We start from the raw sequence: 18,294 nt of genomic DNA, 5'->3' as shown, positions 1-18,294 counted from the left end.
TTCTGTTAGGCACGTAAACAAGCTAATGATGTGGGTAGATTTGGCAGTTGGAGGATTAGGATGAGAATTGTCTCAGTGTATTCACCATGTGAGGGTGCAGATGAGAATGAAATTGACAAGTTTTATGAAGCATTGAGTGACATCGTAGTCAGGGTCAAAATCAAGGATAGGATAATGCTAATAGGCGATTTCAATGCGAGAGTTGGAAATAGAACTGAAGGATATGAAAGGGTGATTGGTAAATGTGGGGAAGATATGGAAGCTAATGGGAATGGGAAACGTTTGCTGTACTTTCGTGCTAGGTTTAGTAGTTACGAATATATTCTTCAAGCATAACACTATTCACTGCTACATGTGGGAGGCTAGGGGTACCAGGTCCGACTTCGAATTCAGGAAATCTTTTACGAATGTACAGGTTTTTCGGCGATATTTTGATGAAATGGACTACTATCTGATCTGCAGTGAACTAAGTATCTCTAGGCCTAGGATAGAGAAAATAAAGAAAGATATTTCTGAAGACTTTTGTCTGGAGCGTGGCATTGTATGGTAGTGAAACATGGATGATAACTTGCTCAGAAAGAAAGAGAATAGAGCCTTTTAGAAATGTGGTATTACAGAAGAATGCTGAAGAGAAGATGAATAGATTGAATCATGAATGAAGAGATAATGAAACGAATTGGTGAGAGGAGATTGATTTGGCTAAATTTGATGAGAAGAAGAGAGAGAATGATAGGACATATTTTAAAGACACCAAGGACTTGTTCAGTTAGTTTTTGAGGGATGTGTAGGTGGTAAGAACGGTAGGGGTAGACCAAGATATGAATATGATGATAGATTGTATTTATTTATTTATTTTTTTTGCTAGGGGCTTTATGTCGCACCGACACAGATAGGTCTTATGGCGACGATGGGATAGGAAAGGCCTAGGAGTTGGAAGGAAGCGGCCGTGGCCTTAATTAAGGTACAGCCCCAGCATTTGCCTGGTGTGAAAATGGGAAACCACGGAAAACCATCTTCAGGGCTGCCGATAGTGGGATTCGAACCTACTATCTCCCGGATGCAAGCTCACAGCCGCGTGCCTCTACGCGCACGGCTAACTCACCCGGTATGACGGTAGATTAGAGCAGATGTAGGATGCAGTAGTTACGTAGAAATGATAAGGTTAGCACAGGATAGGCTGGCATGGAGATCTGCATCAAACAAGTCTATGGACTGATGATGCAAACAACAACAGCGCTGATGCAGAAGGATGCTTGGATATGTTCATTGCATACTTGGTAGTCTGCAGGCTACATCTTTACATTTGCTAATTGTGCTACTTCTGCCTTGTTCAGCATACATCAGGCCAGGTCTGATGACAATCTTGTAGACTTTCTCTTTAAGATTTATGGGCATCTATCGGTTGTCAAGACACTTGTCAATTTGCTGTTTCATCCAGCAGTGTTTGATCATCGGTGGCAAAGAGAGATTTTTGAACCTCTCTATCATCATCAGTGGTTCCCTGGCTAGGAAGACATTGTGTTGAACAAGCAGCTCTGGACCTAAGAAGTTCTGTCTTCTTATGGCTAAATGCGAGTCTGTTTCTCTTCAACAGTGCTCTCCATTGTTCTAAAGCCACTTCAAACTCTTTGTGCATTTTGTCAACCAGTATTCATGTAAAACCTATTTTATAGTGACAGTTTTTCGAATATAGACGACATCCCACTTCCCCTTCCAATTTCACACATGTAAATATGCTATATACTTGAATATTTAGTTCCTTGAATTTTATTAAGCTAACTCAATTGGAAGCCATATATTTTGGGCCTTGTTAGTTATTTAAATAGTGCTTTGTATTAAATAACTTTGTCTACAGTACAGTAACTGCAAGTTGTTTCATGATAATAAATGATTACGACTCTTATACTATCTTGTTCTTACCTGTAAACGTTTCCGTCAGAGCCACAGACTGGCTCATCCTCATCAGAACAGTCTTCTGGACAAACGTCGTCTTCTCCCAAATTGGTGCAGTTACCAACATGAGCCAACTGGATACCTTTCCTGTAAAACATCAATGCAATTCAATCACTCCAATAATAATAATAATAATAATAATAATAATAATAATAATAATAATAATAATAATAATATTGGTTTTCCATCTCACCAACTACTTTTGTGGTTTTTGGAGGTATGGAGGTGCCAAAATTTTGTTGCGTAAGAGTTCTTTTATGTGCCAGTAAATCTACCAACATGAGGATGGCATTCAAATACTACTGGACTGAGCCAGGATGAAACCTGCCACGTTGTAGTTACAGGCCAGCACTCTACCATTGCTTCATTAAGATTTACAAACAACGTAGATAAAACTCCCTTCAGTATTGAGACAGCTATAACAAGGGGAGAAGTTTGTCTTGGAAGGACTTTGTTAATAATAATAATTTCAAATTTGGAGGTTACATGGCCCCTAGAATTAATGTGAATCAATCAATATTGAGAAATTAAATTGTTCTCCCAAATGATTTTTGTACATCTGGTTTACCTCTACTCTTTTGCTTCTCATTGTATATTTCACGTTCGATTACTGACTTTATCCTCTTATGTATCTGGTATGAGGTAAATACAGTAAAATTACCCAAACCCTATGGCACTACAGCCCTTGAAGGGCCTTGGCCTACCAATTGACTGCTGCTCAGCCCGAAAGCCTGCAGATTATGAGGTGTTGTGTGGTCAGCACAACGAATCCTCTTGGCCGTTATTCTTGGCTTTCTAGACCGGGGCCGCTATCTCACCATCAGATAGCTCCTCAATTCTAAACACGTAGCTTGAGTGGACCTCGAACCAGCCCTCATGTCCAGTTAGAAATCCATGACCTGGCCGGGAATCAAACCCGGGGCCTCCTGGTAAGAGGCAGGCACGCTACCCCTACACCACGGGGCCGGCGGTAAATACAGTAGTGTAGAGCTAAAATGGTCAGCTGGATGCAGGTGGGATCTGAGCCACACAATTGTGTTAGCAATAGCATCTGTGATACTTTGGCAACTGAGCAGAAATGCCTAGGCCACCGTGGGAGCTCAACTGATAGAGCATCTGTTGCAAAAGTTGAAGGCTATGGTTTTAAGTTATGTTGGAGTCCAGTTAGCCATTTTAGTTCTGTCATCAGCCATTGTTTCCCCAATAGATTTTCATACATCTGGTCAGTAGTGCAGTCAGGATCGACCGATGGGGGCGTTATAGTTAAAAATGATGACAGAACTCAATGAAGGTGCTTGTGCATGAGTGTCATTATAAGTGCCAACGGATTGCTGTACTGAACATGAACTTTTCATAACTAATACGCAGGTTCGCCTACCTAATCACTTCAAGACAGCATGGATGCACCCTCGCTCTAAGCATTGGCACATTCTTGATTACATCATCACTAGGACAGCTTGATTCTGATTGGATCACAAGCTACTATTCTCTCAATTTAGAATCAGTCTTCGCCATAAACTACCCAGGCATTTTCAAACCCCGTCCAGAAGTTCGATACATCTAAACTTCAGGATGGTCCCACTACCATGAATTTCCACAACATGATCTCTGACATGCTCCAGTCAACACAAAAACCGTAGAGCAGGAATGAGCTTCATTGTGGAAAGTAATCACAGAATCAGCTGAGAATACCATTGATTTTAAGAGAAATGTACGACAAGGCTGATTTGATGATGACAACAACAAAGAAATTTTGTGTGACATCAATGCTAAACGAGAAGCCCATCTACCCCTTTTTCAAGATTGATCTTCAGACGTAAAGAAAGTACGCTTTCTCGAACTCAAGCATAAATGTCAAGGGCAAATAAGAGAGATAGAGTACAACTGGTGGCAGTATAAAGCTCAGGAACTGCAAAGTATGTCTGATGCTTGAGATGTGCATGACTTCTATGCAGGAATAAAAGAGTTAAATGGCCCAACTTGCTCCTCCATTGGGACACTGAAAGCTGCTGATAATGCTACCACTATTACTGTTAGTCTAGAAATCCTAGAGCGTTGGAAAGAAAATTTCTCCACTCTTCTCTATAGGATTTCAAATGCAGCTGAAGACTTTCTCGATGATGTATCTGTACATCCCCAACAACCATGAATGGCTCTCCCACCAACATTCAAGGAATTCAATGCTGCTCTCAGTAAACTGAAACCTGTCAAGGCTCCTGGCTCACATAACATTCCTCTGGAATTGATTCGAAGTGGAGGTCTACCTCCAAATACCAGACCTCATAATCTTTTCCTCTTAATTTGGGAAACCTGCAAAATATCTTTTGATCTTAAAAATGCCACTATCATTACTCTTTTCAACAAAAAAAAACAAAAAAAGGTGATCATAGTGTTTGTGGCAACTGATCGGGGCATTTCATTACTATCTATAGCAGGTAAAATTCTTGCTAGAATTTTGCTTAATCGCCTGCAGATTATTTGCAAGAGGGTCCTACCTGAATTGCAGTGTGGTTTTTGAATGTCCAGAGGCAAAACAGATAGGATCTTCTGTGGAAGACAAATCCAGGAAAAATGCAGAGAGCAACAGACTTTTTTATACCTAGTGTTCTATGACCTGGAGAAGGCTTTTGACTCAGTTCTGAGACCAGCTATGTGGACAGTACTGAAACACTTTGGCTGTCCACAACATTTTGTAGATCTAGTCAAGGATCTTCATGGTAACACGTCTGGAAATCATTCATCAAAATATTATCTCTGAACCTTTTTCAATCACTGATGGATTGAAACAGGGATGTGTGCTTGGTCCAATACTCTTCGCTCTTTATCTAGCTGCCATGGTATATGGAACATCTACAGACAACCAAGGTGCTTCGATGGGGGTCTGTTCAATCTGGCTAGACTTTGCTCCTGAAAGCTAACTAAGATTTTCTCTGTTACAGAATTCCAGTATGCAGATGATGCTGTCACACCTGCTCTCACACCTGAGAAGCTGTAACAGTCAGTCAGTCAGTTGTTTCAAGAGTGCTTGTGATCGTTTTAGTCTCTCCATTAATCAATCAATGATCTGCATTTAGGGCTATCACCCAGGTGCCAGATTCCCTATCAGTTGTTTCCCTAGATAGATTATTCCAATCTCTTATTCCTCAGCCTATAAATGAATGTTTGCCCCAATTTGTCTTCTTGAATTCCAGCTTTATCTTCGTATTAAGATCTTTCCTACTTTCAAAAGCTCCACTCAAGCTTATTCATATACGAATGTTATTTCACATTGTCCTTCACTGATAGAATTTATTAATTTGACCATTTTTATAGTATTTTTTGGTCCATATTGACTTTTACCTACCACTGACCAGAGACTTATAATAATATGTGCCCTTCCCTTTACATCCTTACTACATCCCTTAAATACCCTCATAACCATATGTATCCTTTCTTTTCAACCTCATTAATGTGATTACACCAATGAAGATCATTCCTTATGTTAACACCTAGGTACTTACAGTGATCCCCATGAGGTACTGTCACCCCCATCAACACAGTAATTAAAACTGAGAGGACTTTTCCTCTTGGTGAAACTTTCAACCTGACTTTTCATTCTGTTTACCATCATACAGTATCAATGCAATGCAGTGTTCTCCCCAGAAATTTTCATCAGCCGGGTGGCAGGAATGAGTAACTGGGCAGAGCATTAACAACAATATCAGGCAGGTAAATATTAACTGCAAAACTGAACTATTTTAGTGTGATTTTCACAAACAAGACATAAGAGTATTTTGAACTTGTAGTGTTCTACTGCTTCTTCATAATCATGTAACACTGGGGCTTACCATTTGGTTGCTGTGGAGTGTTATACGGGTTTGTGTCATCATGCAATTCCACGCTAATTCAAACATCGCTCGCACATTGCGTGATAGTCAAGCTAAACATTTAAACTCCGATGTAATTGATGCAATTATGCTGACAATAATGAAGCTTTATAATTTAAATGAATAGTTTTACAGTATTTACATTTTAATTTGGAGCACCCAGGAACTCTAATGTATATCAGTATTATCTAACTAGGTATCTAGGTTATGCTAGCCAGGCGGTCTATAAAGTAAGTGGTGTGCCCATTAAAAAGGTCCTAGGGAGAACACTGCAATGAAGTAAACTTCATTTGGTTCTGTTAATGATTTTCAGGGAGATGTATTCCTTCAAAAAATATTATACTGAATGCTTGACAATATTTCTGGATAGTTAAATGCAGTTTTGGATTATGGAGGGTTTACTTACAAACAGGTAGCTTTCTGCAGATGGCACATGTTGCCATAAGTATGAGCATCTGTTCCACAAACTGGGTCTGATTCTTCTGAACAGATCTGCTTTTCACACTTGTTCATCTTGGGGCGGCATTTCTCAAAATCTACTCGAGTTACCTTCCTTCTTGATTGTCTACAAAAGAATGTTATAAAATATGGTGTAATTTTTCTAGTACAATAAAGGAAATATCTATCAAATCAAATCAAAATCAGTTTATTTGCAAATGAGGTGTCTACCTCAGTGGCAAATGGTACACAAAAATACATTATTATCAAGCACTAAATTTTAAATTAACAAGAGAAGAAGACATTTTTCCTAAAATACAGTATTATACAATTTACACCAACAATTTTTCTATTAAACACACAGCTCATCCTTAGTAAATTTGTATTATTTACAAAATTCTACTCATATCTTCTGTACTTATAAACGTAATCAACTCATATGCAGTATGTGGAATTACTTCAAATACTACTATACAACTGCTATAAGATTAAAATTTATGTTTAAAAAAAAAAACCCATTTTGGTACCTAGCAAGCATAACAACCTGCTGCGTCTTAACCAGAGCACCTTTTGCCACCACTTTTCAGAGTTCCTGAAGGGCCTTCACAGGGCCCTCAAAGTCTAGCGATTCCTCGTATATTGTATGGTATTTGATCCTATATAATTAAATTACATTATTTCTTTTAATGCCGCTACACCATTTTCACGACGTGTTACACAATTAATAACGGAGTAGAAAAGAAGATCAGTGGTGCGATCTCTCGACGAGTAAAGCCAGAACGCGCCGTAGTTCTGCGTAGCCAAGCGCGCTAATTCAAACATGCGAACTTTAACGTTTTCTGTAGGTCACATAAGTTGATTTCCAAAAGAAATGTTTTGGCCGTTGTGTTTTTTCTTGGCCCATTTAACGCGTGCACAGATTTTACGTAATATCCGTGATATCCCGGTTCGCGCCCTTCCCTTGCTAGTCTTTTCTTAAATGATTTCCGAGAAATTGGAAATTTACTGAATATCTCTCTTGGTAAATTACTTCTATTCCTCTCCCTGTAAAAAATATTTGCCTCAATTCTCCCTCATGCACTTTAGCTTTATCTTCATATTACGATCTCTCCCGCTTTTAAAAATTCCATTCGATCTTAAATCTGCTAATGCCATTTTTATCATCTCTCCACTGACAGTTCGAGCAGGTTTTCTCTTCACTTATCCTCCGCAAAGTTTGCAACAGTTCTGGAGCACTACTCTTTTGTCTGAAATCACCTTGAAGAAATCGTGCTGCTTTCCTTTGAATTATCCAACATCTCTTTCAAATATTCTGATGACTTCATTTGTCGCTTTTTTCTTACCTTTGCCTACAGGAGGTGCGTGTGTGTGAGATGTAGCTCCCTAGTTTTAAATGTCCTTAAGTTTTGTAATTGTTAATATTTATTAATGAAAGTTGTTCTGTTACAGTATGCCTGAGAATCTGACAAGATGGGAGGAAGGTTGACTTTAAACAGCGCGTCCAGGTTGCTTCGCGGTTTGAAATGTGGCGATACGTAGCCCTTGTTCAGCAATGGTGGCGGGGTGTTCATGGTCCTCATGCCACACTTGATGCTAAAACCATTAGGAATTGTCACAGCAAGCTAATGACAACTGAGTCAGTTGTGGATAAACTAAAAAGAGGATGACGTTCGGAAGCGCGATCTCCAAAAAATGTAGCGGCGGTGGTAGAGATTTTCACTCGCAGTCCTGGTAAATTAACAAGCCAGTAGCTCGTGAGAGTGAAATCAGCGGGCGTACATTGGGTGTTGTGTTAAAGAAGGATCTGGTCTGGAGACCCTGGAAACCCCATTATGTTCACAAGCTATCGTTGGAGGATTGTGACAAGCGAATGGAATATGGGGGAATTATGCTGCCATGACCCGTTGGGGGTTCATCAATCGACACAACTGCCATTAATGGGCAGAAAAAATCCAGGAATGACAGTTTAAACATTCCGAAGTCGACCCAAATTGTCAGTCTGGTGCGGTGTGACTGCCGTTCGTATCATTGGTCCATTCATATTATGAGACACCATGAACAGCGACCGGTGTGGCCAGATGCTGAATTGATATGTGTGGCCAATAATGTCACAATGGGACAATTTTGCTGATATCATTTTTGAGCAAGACGGAGCACCACCTCTTTTAGCCTTAATCGTTTGTGACTGGCTGGTTGAACATTTTCCAGGACGTTGGCTAGGACGGCGAAGACCACATGAATGGCCTGGTAGTAGTTCCATCCTCACACCTTTTGACTTATTTTTATGGAGAAGTGTATCGAACTGAGCCACGCACTCTGGACGAGTTGGAGGAGAGAATCAGAGTTGTCCTCGGAAATGTATCTCAGATTTTCCTGCAGAAGTCAACAGCGTAGCCCTATACGTTTGGTCGATAACGCAGGAGCATATGTGGAATTTTAGTGTGGTACAAACATTACCGTGGTCCTGAGAAGCGACTACAACTTGTTCTGTGTGAAAATATTCGTTAACAAAAATCTTATGGACATTTTGAAACTAGGGAACTACATTGCACCGACCCTGTATATTAACCGCTGGGGACACTTTTCTCTTCTGTGTTCGCTTTCTATTCCCAGTCTTTTATCATCTGTATTCATATTTATGTTTTTGTGTCTACCCTCTTCCCTGCCTTTATCTGCGTTTCTTCTTACGCCACACTTCCCACATCAGTAGTGAAGATCTCTCAAGATGTACCCTCAACGAGTGTTGATGAAGCTGGAGAGCACAAGCCAGTTGTTAGAAGAAGTGAGATGAGTCAGGAGAGAGCAGCAAACTCCCGGTTATCCGAGTGTGGATATCCGTACATAGTTCGGCGATTTTTAAAAAATCTGTTGTAATTGGGACAAACGTTTTCGTTTAGAATGCTCTATTGTGAATGTGATTCAAGTTTTACTGGCGGGAGATGCTACGGACACCATTCCCACCGTCGGTCGTCACTGAAATATTTTCCGTTGTTTTCCATTTTATCTTCTGTTGAATGCTGTTACTCTAACCTCGTAACCTTCCCGCGGCCGATTTCTTGCTAGACCATTTCCCTAGGAGCTAAATGTAGATAATTTGCAACACCCTTAAAGCTGTTAATAAAAATAATAGATTAAAGTTTTCTTCTGGAACAGTTCCTTTCAGAATTCTCACTCTGCGTTGATACGAAGTGAAAGCATACTCTTAAACATCGCCATAAAAAACCTCGTGTCCTCATCCCGAGGTGGTGCAGCTCTTTTTAGGCACACCCCGGATGGAGGTGAGCTGCATGTACCATTTCAACCACATACCAGCCTTCCTGCCATTCTTACATTTCTGGCAGTACCGGAAATCGAACCCGGGTCCCCAAGGACGGTAGCTAATAACACTAACCGTTGCACTACGGAGGCGGACAACATCGCACTGTTGATGTACGCCGACAGATCTCAATAATTGGCAATGAGTGTTAAACGTATCACATTTCTTGTTGCTGCTGAAGTTACGGACGGTTTACGTGTGTTAGGAAGAAGACAGATATACGCAAACCTGTTGTCCCAACTATCCGCGAGGTGTTAAATAGCGATATCTATGAACTAGGGTTTGGGAATGCGTTGATCTGTTAATAGAATATGCAGGATAAAATTCGCTTGACTCTCTGGAAAATGAGATCAGTGGAAAGATGTGAATGAGAAACAGAAAAAATGGATGATTATTTCCTGAAAGTGAACTGAAAGCTAGTCATACGAAAGGCGGTGTGTTTTTAGATGTAATTTAGTAAACAGCTTGTCAGTTTCCGGCGATCTACACCTAAGTGGGCTTTCACATGTGTTGTATAGCATGTTTTGTAATTACAGTAAATGCGCAGTTTCGCCAAGAACTCGTGTATTTTGGATTATCCGCGTTTTTCAGTTATCCATGCGTTACCCGGATAATCGAGAGTTTGCTTTATTTAAGGAAGACAGGATATGAAAATATGGAGATTGTCTTATCCTTCTGATTTTTCCGATTTGTGCTTACATGCTCCTTCTCTTGTTCCAGTCTTTTCCATGACTTAATTCATCACTTTTTTCCTTTCCAATACTTTTAAGTACGGTATTTAGACTGTTTATTTAAACGAACTATCGAGTTAACTTTGCGTTTCCTTCCCCTCTTCTTTAACCTTGAGTGAACTAGACGATTTAAAATTATCTGTAAACAGACTTTTTAGATTATGTTGCTGGCAATATGTTTAGCTCCCTCTAGAGCCGATGAGTGGACGCACTCATGATCATACTCATTATGGTAGCGAGGTGAGGTCTTACCCGCAGTTGAGCATCTTGAGTTCACATTCATTACGGTAGACATTTCCATCTGAACCACAAGTAGCCCGCTCGGGTTCTCCATCGCAGTTCATTGGGCAGCCATTGCTGTTAGCGTTGCGCTCATGGGACACGCAGAAAGACATGGGTACTTCAAAGACGTGCTTCCTGTAACATAAAGAAATACATTAATGAATGAATGAATACATTTCAACAATTTCCATCTATTTCTTACCTCTTACTCACATTCTACTGGGCTAAGCCTCTTCCGTCTTTCAGTGCTTCCTTACGACAAATTGTGTTTTTTAAAATGCTATTTGTTCGGGGCGTCGACCTATGAAGATCTTTTGCCCTTACTTGCACCATATGTGAGGAACCTGCGTGTACTATGTAAATGGCGGAAGTGTAAAGTGTTGAATGTGATGAAAGGAACGTTAAGGACTACACAACGATATTAATCATTTACAATTAAAAACCCTTGACCCGGCCGGGAATGGAACTCGGGGCCGGCGGGTGACAGGCGGACACGTTGCCTCGTACACCGCGGGGCCGGATAATTAGTGTGTTAATAAGGTTAAAAGAGAATATCACATACTATGGTCGTCTGACGAGAAGTCGCGCGCATGCGCCAATGTCAAGTGTCAAGGCCTGACAAGGAACATCGGTTCCGTCCGCGGTAATTCTTATGAAGTGCAATTGTGCTTTAGTTAATCATTTACTGTAAGCGCTGTTTATCACGACTAGCTTGGTGCCGTACCTACAAGCTGCCGCGACTTCTCGTCAGACGCAGATAGTATGGACTACAGAGTGAACTAGCTAACGTGTTTATCTCAAATAACTAGGCATCGGAAGTTCATGCCCTCTGAATAATCAATTTGAGCTAATTTCCATAAAATAAAATTAGGCAAACGTTCAGTAAGACTTACCATTTTCCGGCGCACGCATCTAGGCGCGATTGCACTGTTCTTTGTTTCTCCCTCGCTCACTTCTCGCGATGATCGTGATCGTGCGGTGGACAGGGCTGCCAACTGTTCATCTAAAGAACTAGTCCTAGATCAGCGCTACTTTTGAATTTAGGAATCTCGAACGGGTAGGTAGACAAAACAATTGGTCTGGATACGTTAGGGTAGATTAGTGACAAAACAATTGGTCTGGATACGTTAGGGTAGGTTAGTGACAAAACAATTGGTCTGGATACGTTAGGGTAGGTTAGTGACAAAACAATTGGTCTGGATACGTTAGGGTAGGTTAGTGACAAAACAATTGGTCTGGATACGTTAGGGTAGGTTAGTGACAAAACAATTGGTCTGGATACGTTAGGGTAGGTTAGTGACAAAACAATTGGTCTGGATACGTTAGGGTAGGTTAGTGACAAAACAATTGGTCTGGATACGTTAGGTTAGGTTAGTGACAAAACAATTGGTCTGGATACGTTAGGGTAGGTTAGTGACAAAACAATTGGTCTGGATACGTTAGGGTAGGTTAGTGACAAAACAATTGGCGAAAGCCCCCATCTTAGAAGCCTCTAGTATCCCGCGTGATACCTCCGTTGGTCTGGATACGTTAGGGTAGATTAGTGACAAAACAATTGGTCTGGATACGTTAGGGTAGACTAGTGACAAAACAATTGGTCTGGATACGTTAGGGTAGGTTAGTCACAAAGTTGTGTATTTCTTGTGCGTGGGTGGTAACGTAATTCATTTTACTGCATTGCTGGCAGTGACGTCATATCCCATTGTGTCTCACCCAATGGAAATGCTGGTACGTAGTTAGGCGATAGACTATGGCACGTGATAACTTGTATTAGGTTATAAAAGCAAAATTACTTCTGGGGGTCGGCGGGTGGGTTCTTGGCTGTCGCAGTGAACACATCTCTCCTCTACAAGGTATTCCACTTACGATTTCTAACATATTGCATTCTTATCATGCTATAAAAGTATGGTAACTCATACTGAATTTATACCTAAAATTATTGTCTGTAACTTACGTTGTTATTCCATGGATTTTGAAGTGCCAGACTCATTATCGGTGAATTCTTCTCTAATGCAGTGAACAACTAGCACTTAGCACTGTTAAGACGACTGGGATAAACAAAATGTCCAATCAGCCGCTACAGAAGCTGCGCCACTACTATTGTGAAAAACTGATTTGCCACTTGAAGCCGTCACACTGTGAGTCCCAACAGTGTTGTCAACTTCCATATAGACAAAGTCACTGCTCAGCCATGGAAAAATACTAATCAGTTTTATTGTAGGTAAAGATTTTCAAAAGTAACTAATTCCCTATACAAGCAGTGTTGAATTTTCAATTCCTTGTAGCTAAACAAGAACTGAAAACCGCCTGGTTTAGTGTAAAATAGCAAGATTGGCAACACTGATTCCCAACCGTGTATAGGGATACACCGACATTGCATCACAGACACTTGACATGCAGCTTCGCGTGTCTAGTGTCGTTTGTGAGCCATGCTTCCCTGCTCGCTATCCTGCTCTTCCTTACTGCATCATCCTGCGCATTTCTTCTGTGAATGAGCCTTTCATCTATGAATGGTCATTGTCATCAGTCACATTCCTTGAACTCCCGAAACATATTACACATTGCTAGAAAATGCCAGGGCATGCATTTATAAGCATAATTATATTATCCTTTTAATATGCCTTTTAGGACACAACACCCAAAATATGATGCATCTATTTAAAAAGATAAAATATGCATTTTTATGCATAATAAAAGTGGTGGTGATATTAGGTTCAGATCATGGCCCCCCCCTGGAATTCTAAAAATGTTGATGTTCAATTGTTTAATATCATACCAGATTATTTCATAAACTGAACTTACTGACAGTCATCTAGCATCTGTTATAACTGGAAATTTCTGTAAACAATTTAATGTTGCTGACGTTATATTGGTTTTATATTCAAGAAAATTGTTAATGTGCCCCCCCCCCCCCTGGAAAAGATCCTGTGGGCGCCCATGGTTCAGATATTAGTGATTTGCATAAATGATTCACCAGCATATTCATGCAATGGTGGGGAAAATATATGCAAATGCGCGAACTTACCAAAGGGCTCATAACTGTAGTGAGGATGTGAAGGAGAGCGAGTATATATATCATCGGTAAGACCCCAATTAGTGTGTGATTGCTGTGTATGGAACCCACACCAGGATTACTTTATATGAGAAGGGGAAAAGATCCAAATGAAAAAGCACGAGTGGTTTGGGTGATTTCCGACAAAAGAGTAGTGTTACAAAAATGTTGAAAAAAAAAAATGGGCTTGGAGTAAGGAGACGAGTTGCTCGACTACGCGGTATGTTCAGAACTGTCAGTGGACAGATGACATGGAATTACATAAGTAGATTAATAAGCTTTATTGGAGCTTTTAAAGATACGAAAGATCAGAATATGAAGATAAAGTTGGAATTCAAGAGCCCAAATTGGGACAAATTTTCATTTATATGAACATTGAAATAATTTGTCAAGGGAAATGTTCGATAGATTTCTAAGTTCTTTGAAATCATTTAAGAAAAGTTTACGTTAACAACTGATAGGGAATCTGCCTCCTGGGCGACAGCATTTCACTAGTGAATGATAGTAGCGTTAGCTTAGCAGGTATTATACCCAGTGGCGTGTGCTGGGATCAAGACGTGGTCACCACTTTTCGGTGGTTGGTTTAGTGAATGTCAAGCTTTTTAAGCGTTTTGAGCTGCACCAACAGCCAATGGAGAAGCCTGCTGTGTTGTCAAGGCTGCTTCACAAGCTACTGTCCTGGCCTCTGCCACTGTCAATAATCAACACCTGATCACTGGAGATGGTAGCCTAAGGTTTAGCAAATTAAAGCCCTGCTTTGTGGCTAAATGGATAAAATGCTTGTCTTTGGTCCGATGACCCCGGTTCAATTCTCAGAATCAACCCCCTTGTACTGTTAATTCCACTGGCTTGGGGACTGGATGTTTATGACGTCTTCGTCATTCATTTCATCCTCATTAGGTCACCACCAAACCTTACAGATGCCATGCACCATTATTATTATTATTATTATTATTATTATTATTATTATTATTATTATTATTATTATTATTATACATAACACTATCCTCCACCACAATAACATGCAGTTACCTACACATGGCAGATCCCGCCCACCCTCAACGGAGGGTCTGCCTTACAAGGGCTGCACTCGGCTAGAAATAGCCACACGAAATTTATTATTATTATTATTATTATTATTATTATTATTATTATTATTATTATTAAATTAACATTTTGAATTTTACAGCATTACCAGCTGTTGAACCCATCGTTCATTGGTTTTTGAGCTTCTATAACAGCAGTCGTGCAGTGTCTTCGTACAAGGATGTAGAAGTAAACGGGAGTGAAATACCAACACTGTTATCTATATAATTAAGTCAAAAGTATGAGGTGAGAGGAAATGTATACGATGACTACGCATGGTTGTTCGTTAGCAGTGGAGATCTGACGGAGTGAAGCCCAACACACCTATTCCCCCGGTTCCCGCACGTATCGGACATACGTCAGCAAGCTACGCGAGGTGAGACGAGAGGAGAGGGACGCAGCGCTTGGCCTGCAATATCAGTCTCCGATGCTTTGCTCTCAGAACTACGTGCGACGTTTTTTTCTCCTTGCTTTGAAGTTTTGTAAATGGAACAGTGTGTCAGATGCTTACATTATAATATGTTTTAGATTTCCATCGTTCTCACTTGGAGTCTGGGCTTCACCGATGGCCTTAGTAGCCACTGATCACTCCTTAGAAAAGTACTGTGAGTACAATGATGAACCCTTTGGTAACATTACTAAAAGTGAGAACAGGTTTTTAATATCCTTAAAAGTCTACGAGTCATTTGATGTGAAAACGTTAAGCAAATCACTCCGTAGTCTAAATGTGAGATAATAATTTAACATTTGAACAGACAATCAGACAGTATGTCGTAAGGGCGAACTGAAGGAGGGAAGAGGCTTAGCTCAGTAGAATGCGAGTTGTTTCAAACTTGATGATGCTGAAATGTGAGTGGTGACGTAAAGCTTAGACAAACTCTATTAATATCATAGTTATGAACAAAAGATGGCAAAGGTTTCTTCAACTTTACAAGATAGTTCTTACCCGCAGTTCTTGGACTTCATTCTGCAGGCATTGCTGTAGATCTTTCCATCAGAACCACAGGTAGGTTTAGATACCCTCCAGCAGGACTCGCGGCAATGACGAGTGGTCAGGCAGTATTTCTTAGAAGTTCGTACAACCCCTTGCCTGTAATCACAACAAACACATAACAAATACATCATTACTGAAAAATTTCAAACAGTGTCAAATTATACATCCAGTAGATGTGAAGTAATTGCAAGTGTAAATACACTTAAAAGTTATTGAATTGATCAATTGGAAATGGGATCATATCCACTTTGTGCCAGTTTTTCGCCTAAAGGTTATTCAGAGTCCTCGAGTGTCCGCACATCATTTGGCGAGACAGAGAGTCATGTCCAAATAGAAAACAACCTAGAATTGGTACTGAGTACGAGAAGAGGCCTTGCCCAGGACTGGATACGTTGTTCGTGTAAGAAGCTGTCGTACGTAGTAGAGTCATTAAGTTCGTGGACTGGCCGTCTAGTGTCGCTGTGGTGCACTATACCACAGGCTGTTGTCGTGACAGTTCTTCGCTAGTCCCAGCAGGAGACACTTGCACTATAAGCAGAACTACGGTCTCTGTTGTGAAGGTTACTTGAATGTCAGCGCCGGAATTTGAGATTACCGTTGTTTGAGCAACGGGGAAATTTCAAGTTCTGCCAAAATTAGGCAAATCCGCTAGCGAAACGTTCGAAATGATCAAGTCGACATCGCCCGGATCACCACGATGGAAAAATGACGCGAAATAGTAGGTCAAAAGACTACGTGATACTTGAATTATTAGCGCCAGTTCACGAACATATTGACTGTAGTACCGTACGTACATAGGTGTACACTGTGCGGCCTAGACTGTAGGCGCTAGTCCAACACGTAATTGTCTGTACAACATGAACGTCGTATTGCCTACTCTGTAGGCGCCAGTCCCCGAACATTTTGACTGTAGTACGTACATAGGTGTACACTGTGCGGCCTACACTGTAGGCGTTATTGACTGTACCACATGAACGCCGTATTGCCTACACCGTAGGCGCCAGTCCAACACGTAATTGTCTGTACTACATGAACGCCGTATTGCCTACACCATAGGCGCCAGTCCAAGACGTTATTGACTGTACTACATGAACGCCGTATTGCCTACACCGTAGGCGCCAGTCCAACACGTAATTGTCTGTATACATGAACGCCGTATTGCCTACCCTGTAGGCGCCAGTGGACGAACTTATTGACTGTACTACATGAACGCCGTATTGCCTACACCGTAGGCGCCAGTCCAACACGTAATTGTCTGTACTACATGAACGCCGTATTGCTTACTCTGTAGGCGCCATTCGACGAACTTATTGACTGTACTAGTAATATTCTGGATTCAAAACTTGGTGGTCAAGGAATTGCAAAAAATAATTTAAACTCAATATGCTCGTATGGTAGCAAAATGACGAACGCGAACTTTCACATGCCTTCATACAGCCATTTTATTGTCCGTCGCACATCTCCCGGGGTTGTTAAAGCCAAGACATTAATTGACGGACTCGTTACACCTTCCATTTCGCTTGATAAACGGTTGATGTAAGGCAGTGCTATATCTTTCACACACACAAGCATACAGCGGGTTATTGCCGATAAATATAAAGAAAATAGAAGATGTTCAGAAAGTTCTACTTTACACACCTGAAGATCCCAAAGAATGATTAAAGCGTACCGATCAATATTTGGATTGTTGTCCTGTGTAATGCAATTATTCCTCTACAAGGGGAACGTTAGGGGACTCATCAAGATAGTCAGGTTCGGTAATGGGTCATCACCACCATGGTCAAACTGGGTTTATAACCGAAATCCATGTAACTTGTGTATATTGATTCACCTGTAGGTCTCATTCTTATGTATCAGTACCAAATACAGGACACTTCTTCTAAACCATTGTCGGTTAAAGATTTTTTTGTGCCTTCTAAAAACTGTAGTTTTCTGGACATAGCCCCTTTCCATTCCTCCCATTCAAGTGTAGTCGAATGAGTCTACATTTTGACAGGTATCACATTATATTACATAAGCAGTACACTAAAGATGTATGTGGACTGACCATAATTGAAGATTTATGCAGTAATAGTTTCTTGTACTCTTCACAATTTGTCGAATTTCTCCTCGTACATTTTAAGGTGGAACGGAAAGATAAAATCCGTATCTTCACATTTCCAACGATGGTGCAGATCTTTTCTGGTATCCATACAGACCTATGGTTCTATCATTCCCTCAGTCAAGTTTAAATTTCTGACAGCAGGCGGAATAGGACACTAACCTCTGAGGACGGTAGTTAATAGCGCTGGCCGGTAACACTACGCCTCCAAGGATGGTTGATCAGCGCCTCAACCTTCGAACCTCTGAGTTCAGGGTTTGATTGCGGAACGGTTGGTGAGCTTTCAATCGGGAATGGTTGATTCTCTTGGCGTGAGGACTGGTTTTTGTGCTGTCCCTAACACCTTTGTAGCTCATACACTGCCATCCACCATATTAAAACGCCGTTTCTTATATGCGATAATCGCTGCCTTCTTTCGTCGAAGATAGAGTTGCCACATTTCTGAGAGGAGTAATAGGAATACAGGTGCGAGCAG

At 40.8% G+C, this 18,294-nt stretch overlaps 1 protein-coding gene across 1 annotated transcript in view; it reads right to left on the bottom strand.

Annotated features, from left to right (window-relative positions):
• Positions 1-18,294, bottom strand: part of LOC136866965 (serine protease inhibitor dipetalogastin) — a 305,131-nt gene that overhangs the window by 25,912 nt on the left and 260,925 nt on the right. Inside the window, exons 5-8 of the mRNA XM_067144054.2 lie at positions 15,671-15,814; positions 10,557-10,721; positions 6,226-6,384; positions 1,921-2,040 (exon numbers count right to left, since the gene is read on the bottom strand). Coding sequence (XP_067000155.2) covers positions 1,921-2,040; positions 6,226-6,384; positions 10,557-10,721; positions 15,671-15,814 — 588 coding nt within the window. The remainder of the gene's footprint in view (positions 1-1,920; positions 2,041-6,225; positions 6,385-10,556; positions 10,722-15,670; positions 15,815-18,294) is intronic.

This window comes from Anabrus simplex, chromosome 3 (genome assembly GCF_040414725.1).
Source record: "Anabrus simplex isolate iqAnaSimp1 chromosome 3, ASM4041472v1, whole genome shotgun sequence".
NCBI classification, from domain to species: domain Eukaryota; kingdom Metazoa; phylum Arthropoda; class Insecta; order Orthoptera; family Tettigoniidae; genus Anabrus; species Anabrus simplex.
The sequence above is the reverse complement of the archived record's forward strand: the minus strand, read 5'-3'. Positions and strand labels throughout refer to the sequence as shown.